At 41.1% G+C, this 6,506-nt stretch overlaps 1 protein-coding gene across 1 annotated transcript; it reads right to left on the bottom strand.

Annotated features, from left to right (window-relative positions):
* Positions 1–15: 15 nt before the first annotated feature.
* On the bottom strand, positions 16–6,031 carry LOC119882068 (partitioning defective 3 homolog; the record flags this gene model as incomplete). Its single annotated transcript, XM_038692083.1, has 2 exons — positions 16–157; positions 5,831–6,031. Coding segments are annotated over 2 exons (343 nt in total), but the record flags the coding sequence as incomplete, so codon positions are not given.
* Between the last annotated feature and the right edge of the window lie 475 nt (positions 6,032–6,506).

The raw sequence follows: 6,506 nt of genomic DNA, 5'->3' as shown, positions 1-6,506 counted from the left end.
GTCCATCACTCTTACCGTGGCAGGAGCTGTACTGCCGCTGTGCCTGGGCGAACGAGTCTCTCTCCTCCTGTCTCTGCCTTTGCATCTGAACCTCGACCGACACCGAGTGGCGACCCGGTTGGCTGTACCCACCCGGACCATTGCTGCTGGTGTTTGACTGAAAACAGCAAGATGGCAGCTTGGTTAACTCTGATGTCCCCATTGTGATAATTATTACTCCATATATGTGTTTTTATTTGACAAGAATTCACACTTGATTGAAATCCCGCCCAATACAATGAGTGGAAATGAGCACATTGTGGACATTTGATGTACAGTGTTTAAATTAATATTATTTTATTGATCTCAGACATAAATTTTTGTTTGTGACAGTTACTTTGCGTTGACACACCCAGAGTTAAATACATATTGATGAATTTTCTGTGTTCACTTAAATATTGAGGATGCTGAACTGTCTGCAGCGCTAATGCAAGATAGATGCATGAACGGGAGATGTTCTAACACTCTAACACAAGTTAGTGTAAATAATAAATAAATAAAAGATTATATTGTAAATTAAAATATTTTCATGTTTAAGGCTTTTTGGTTTCCACTCCAGCTATGGTAATTTTCATCCTGTATTTTTGCTTGGGGCACCTGTGGGTGATAAATATGTATCATCTATAAAAAATTTTTTTTTGAAAAACTGATGTTTAAAAATAAAAGATTTTTACCCCAAAGCAATGAGACACTCAAATCTATCTCTTATGATGGGTTTAATCAAGCTCAGATATCATAATTAGGATGAATTCATTATGAATCAGGTACTGTATGACTAAAAGGCATTATGTCTGCTAGAACAAATGAAAATATCGTATTTTTTCCTAATAAACAATTCATGCAAAATTTTTACCCTCCTCGGATAACTGAAAATCAACACACTTGAAGTCACGGTTTCCACACAGTAGCCCATTAAAACTAGCAGCGGTCCCTGACACAGGACACCTCACAAAATCTCCCACTGCCCCCCGCCCCCCCAAGTCCAAACCACAGACACTTACCAGCATTTAGTTGGGCAGACACACCCTGAGCTCGTCTCTTCTCAGGTCAAAATGAAGGTGAGACACAGACAGACAGGAAGGGAAGTGAGGGAGGGGCCATGCTGGAGACTCAGAGCAGGGGTGCAGTGATGAGACGATGTGGAGGTTAGTGGGTGTTAATGAAGGAGATAACACTCGGTGTAGTGACACTGTGACAGTCCCCCCCCTCCCTCGCCAAACAGCCTTGTACAGTAGATAATCACCTTCATGTTATTATGTCACATGTGCACACACAGTCGTGATGAGTGAAATGTACATTTGTAAATATCTGAAAGTTTGTAATGATTTTAAGGTGCAAAATATAATTTTAAAGGAATTATTCTTTTATTTTATGAATGTATATACAGGCATATGCACAAACACCCAGCCATTCATTAAAATACACTAATGCATCTCTTATTCCAACCCAAAGGGGTTTAGTATCCTTGAAACAAACTAGTTTGTACAATGTTTGCCCAACCATGTCTAAAGGCAAAGGTATTTATACCTGTTCCCAATAGCCGTCTTGGCCTCCCCCCGGCTGCATCCCATTTTCTACCTGATTGTTCTCTAAAAGCCGTATGTCCTCACTCACTGTAGTATCACAGAATTTATTTTTCAAATGGGGATAATGGCACACACTTTCATATATTCTCTCTTTAAAGGCACACATGGTGTTGCACTTGGGTTTTACACCGAAAAAGACGGAAGCAGCTGCCTGGGACAAACGTTCAAATCCTGCCTACTTCCGTAACCCTCTGTTCATGGCTAATTGCTGGGCAAAGTAGGTGTGATTCAGTTTTAAAAACTGTTGGATGCTACTCCTCCCGCCACATTAAGAAGTTGGAAAGGTGTGGGACGAGGGGCATTCTGACACTATGTGCCTGACATAAGCCCTCACCTTTTACCTTAACCTAAAGCTAACTGTAACCCAAACAGAACCGAACAAAATGTTTCACTGTCAAGTTCTAAAAACTGGTCCTCACAAAGATGGATGATGTACGAGAGTGCACATCCACACATAGAGCATACACTAATATCGCTCTCAGCAGCAGAGCACCACCTCAAGGTCCAGCCCACGCTTGTACCACAACTCCTTCAGCTCCTCCAATGTTCATTAGTGGTGTGGGTTCAATAATTGTGTCGTAACACAAAGGCAATCTAATTACTTTTATGGCTGTGCAATGTATTCAGAGCCTGGCGGGATCACTGTGGACATCAGTTGGTGGGAAGGCCATAAAACGATTAAGAGTGCTAAAAAGACACTCCCCTTTAAACCAAATGAAGCCGAGGGCAATCATCTCTGGAATTGATTGGCATTGCCTCAGTGCTCAGTCGACCACAAGGATAGGCTGGCATACAGCTGAGAGGGAGGGTGAGTACCCACACAACTATATTGCATAGCTGAATTGAAAATTACCCGTGAGTAAATTACAGTCCCAATATTTTTCACATGAGAAAGAAATCCCCTTAGCAGTTTAGGATTGTTGAATATTCCTACAGTAGGAATATATTGGCTCATCTGCCTCAACACAGTGACTGTAGAGGGGAGGGGGAAAACACCCTACAGGAATCCAGATAATAGCAGTATTAAAATGTTGCAGTAAAATACAAGAGGAAATATTATGCCCTCTCTAAACCCCCAGCATCAAGTGAATGAACTCCTCTTTTCCCCTAGTGGTATAAATGAGTGCAATAAAGCTGGCGCGGTGCTGCCGTGAGAGCCAGCATCAGTCATCCTGATGGAATTAGACCGTGCTACCCACAATCACCCCCCTGCTCCCCAAACTATGGTGAAAAAGAGGAGGGGGCTCCCATCGCAAACGGGAGATATTGTTGATATATGTTGGAGAACGTCATGTGCCTAAATAGGGACGGTTAAGAAAACAGCTTGTGTTTTTAATATCAAGTAAACTATTATCTTTTAGATCAGCTGATTTATAGTTTAGTAGTAGGGAGTCCGAGCCGGCGCCTTCACTTTGAGTTTTGGACTGTTGGTTGGACAAAACAAGTAAAGATATTTACAATGATGAACAATGACAACAGAAAGGTAACAAATCTCAGAATCTGGACCTAGGAAAAATACTTAAAACTTCTATCGATGTTAACTTCTCTATGGATCTATGAATGATTATCTGACTAACCATTTCAGCACAAAAATAGATATTTTCTTCTGCAAACCTACCTAAGATCTATTTGATCTGTTTGATTTATTTTTAGCATAACCATTTCCTGCCATATTAAAAACAGCATATAAATGTAAGCAGTACCTCATATGCAGCACTATCCTGGCATACACTGTAAGTGGGGCAGTTGTAGGTGAATTAAGGAAAAGGACACTGGCTCCTTGCACATCGCTCAGATGAAGCAACAAAATGTAATATATGCATGGGGGAGGTAATTGAATTTCAAAGGCACATTCTCCTGCTTTCCATACGGCCCACCAGTATGGCCAGGCCATGAGCCTAATAACAGGCAATTACTACAGCAAGCCTGAGCGTGAGATGCACTCTGACAAGGTAAAGGGCATTAAAAAGATCATTTGAGGGTTCCTCAGACTGAGGGTTCCTGGAAGATCCCCCAGTTAAAGCAACAGAAAAGCTGGTTTGATATATGTATTTATTTATAGAATTAAATATTCAGTAGTACTTAATGTAAGAATTGAATGCTTAGTGAGATTTGCAAACTTACTTATTACTTTACTTATTCTTGCATTAGGCAGCTTTTCATTTCAATCCCAATTTTTTATTTAAGCAAAGTTCTTGTATGGCTGCGCATGCTTAGACAAATGTTATTATACTCCTCAAAGTAAGGTATTGTAAAACGTAATGTTTTGTATGGGTACCAAAACTCATTTATGTTACTATCGCACAGCACTAGTATAGAAAATTTTCATGTCCTATGTCAAAGATTTCTTGGCAACCAAGCAGAATAATCCAAAAAATGGATAGGTGGATAGTTCTGACCAGAGACTGCAGAAAATCTATGCTGAACCCCACTGCATACAGTAAGAGGCGGATTAGGAAAAGTTGTTTTCAGTAAATTTACACAAATTTGTATGAACAATCATTTTGTGAAGAACCCTTTAATGTTCAAAAGCTCTCTTTGGAATCCTTAACTTTCAGAGTGTGGTTTACCTAATACTGAGTTGACATGGGAAAATGAGACTTGTGACAATAGTGAATGTGCTGCAGTTGATGTAAGCAAACATAATGCTGCAGTATTGTTGGGCTCTTTAATTGAGAGCATGCTCGGTTGTTTAGCGACAAAGGGAGAGGTGACCTGCGCACTTCTTTCCCACACTGTGCTGCTTTGCTGTACAATGCCAGCTGGAATGTGCACCAGTCCTTCGAACCCATTAAGACTCATGACTCTGCCGAATGCAAAACAAAACCATACATTTTTATTGGATTTATCAGCTAGAAAAAGGCCAGAGCATACAATATGTGGTTCGTAAGCTGTAACTTTATCATTTAATTTATTAATCATAGGACCAAATTCTCTCATTGCATACCAGAGATGGGGCAAAGCTACAGTGGGACATTGTAGTGTAGACACCAGCAGTAAAAAGAGTTCATATAGAAATATACAAAAACACAGTTGTGTGTGGAAAATGACCTTGTATAGAAACAACCAACAAGGAAAATTTATATAATTTGTTGTAAAGCACGCAATTTACATCACACCTAGTGTCTAGTTTGGGACAACACAAATTTGTGCTACTTATCACGAGCTTAAATTCATTACACTAACATGTAACATGTCATAATGTGTTTGTATTAGAATATGTTGTGATAGAATTTGTGTGAAATCAACAAAAATGTGTGCTGTCCCAGACTAGATAAAGGTATGTGGTGAAAATGACTCCTTTAGTGTGTAAAACAATAATATAATACACATAACACAGAGATGCTACCAATTAAAAAAAGTAGTAAAATCTCGTCTTTAAAATTTTTCATTTGCTACAGCTGACTGTTCATATAATCATCATGATTTGTTATGTAAAATAATGTAAAACCAAGTGCACTTGAGTTTTGGTGCAAGGAAGCAGGGAGGACTAAATAAATACTAAAAATATGACAAGCGATTTCATCACTCCAAAAAACTTTGAAGGCATTCAGATTTTGCTCGTTTATTATTACCCCATGTTGCTTCAGAATGCACTAATTATCCCCTCTTGTTAACCAGTGAAACTTTGGATTAAATAAATGTCACGTACACAACCTCACCTTTAAACTGTAAAAAGGCACAGTTAAAACAAAGGGTGTACAATGAGACCCCCCCCCGTACACAGAAACAACGTGAAGACAAACCCAAATCCATGAGGTGGCGGGCGGTTCCATGTGGGTGACACACAAAAACAGGAACAATGAGTAGATTGTGACAGGTGGGTGGGGTTAGTGATGGTTGGTTCAGGAGGTGTGCAAACTCCTGCATGCAGGTGGTTGAACATTTGAGGGTGAGGGGTGTTAGCATTAGCACAATTAGCCAGGAAGGCCCATGGAGGTTAATGGTAATCCTAAGGTGGGGACAGGGTGATATCATCAGTCTTGTTCATAGCTGGTAGTAGTGGGGTTAGTGATGGTTAGCACCATACTCCAGTTAGCCACGGGTACTGTCGGGTGCTAACACTGTTAGCTCTTTCCTCAGGCTAGCATTTGAAGTTACATGTCCAGAGTCGTGGTCTGGTAGAGGTCGTTTCTTGACATGAACAGTCCTACAGTCTAACCATCTTCTCCGGCAGACAGGCTCCTGTCATTTCAGACACTCACCCACGGCTGCTCGAAGCTGTAGGTCCTCCTACGGTCGTCCGGGTCGTCAGGGACGTTCTGGGACTGCTGGAACTCCTGCCTCAGCCTCTGTATCCGGTCGTGGTTGCTAGGGGCTAGCCGGTTACTGGGGAGTGAGGAGAGAACGGGGGGGGGAGGGGGGGAAGATGGATGAGTGTGAGAGGTCCATTGTGAACAAGTGACCTAGTTCTATCAGTGCAGGGGGAAATGGCCCGCAGGATGAAGTTCTTTAAAGTCCAGCGTGCTTTGTCTATGAACTGATCAAATGCGTTGTTGACACTGGAAAAGCAACCCAGATACATTCAACCCAGATAAAACATAAAACATTATAAGTGAGGGCAGAGCCAAGAGCGGGCTTACAGCGGAGCCAACAGCAATATGAATCAAACTAATGTGCCTCTGATGTATTATTCATAACAACGAACAAAGACTAGTGATGAACGGTGAGCAGTACCACAAGAGCCCCCCCCCCCCATTGCAGCACCGCAGCGCTCACATCAAACAACCCACCCTTCAGTGTAACTTACTCATGGTACACTGAACAAATGCTGGTCACTCACAACTATTTGCTTAACGACTGTAACTTTATTAGATGTTACGGAGTCTAAAAGGTTTAGTGATTAAATATGAAAAGTTTTAGACTTACAACCAGCTGTCA

The sequence above is a fragment of the Micropterus salmoides genome, unplaced genomic scaffold (genome assembly GCF_014851395.1).
Source record: "Micropterus salmoides isolate LMB-PRFRI ecotype aquatic unplaced genomic scaffold, ASM1485139v1 Ms_hic_scaffold_2876, whole genome shotgun sequence".
Taxonomy (NCBI): domain Eukaryota; kingdom Metazoa; phylum Chordata; class Actinopteri; order Centrarchiformes; family Centrarchidae; genus Micropterus; species Micropterus salmoides.
Note: the sequence above shows the minus strand (reverse complement) of the source record. Positions and strands in the feature narration are given on the sequence as shown.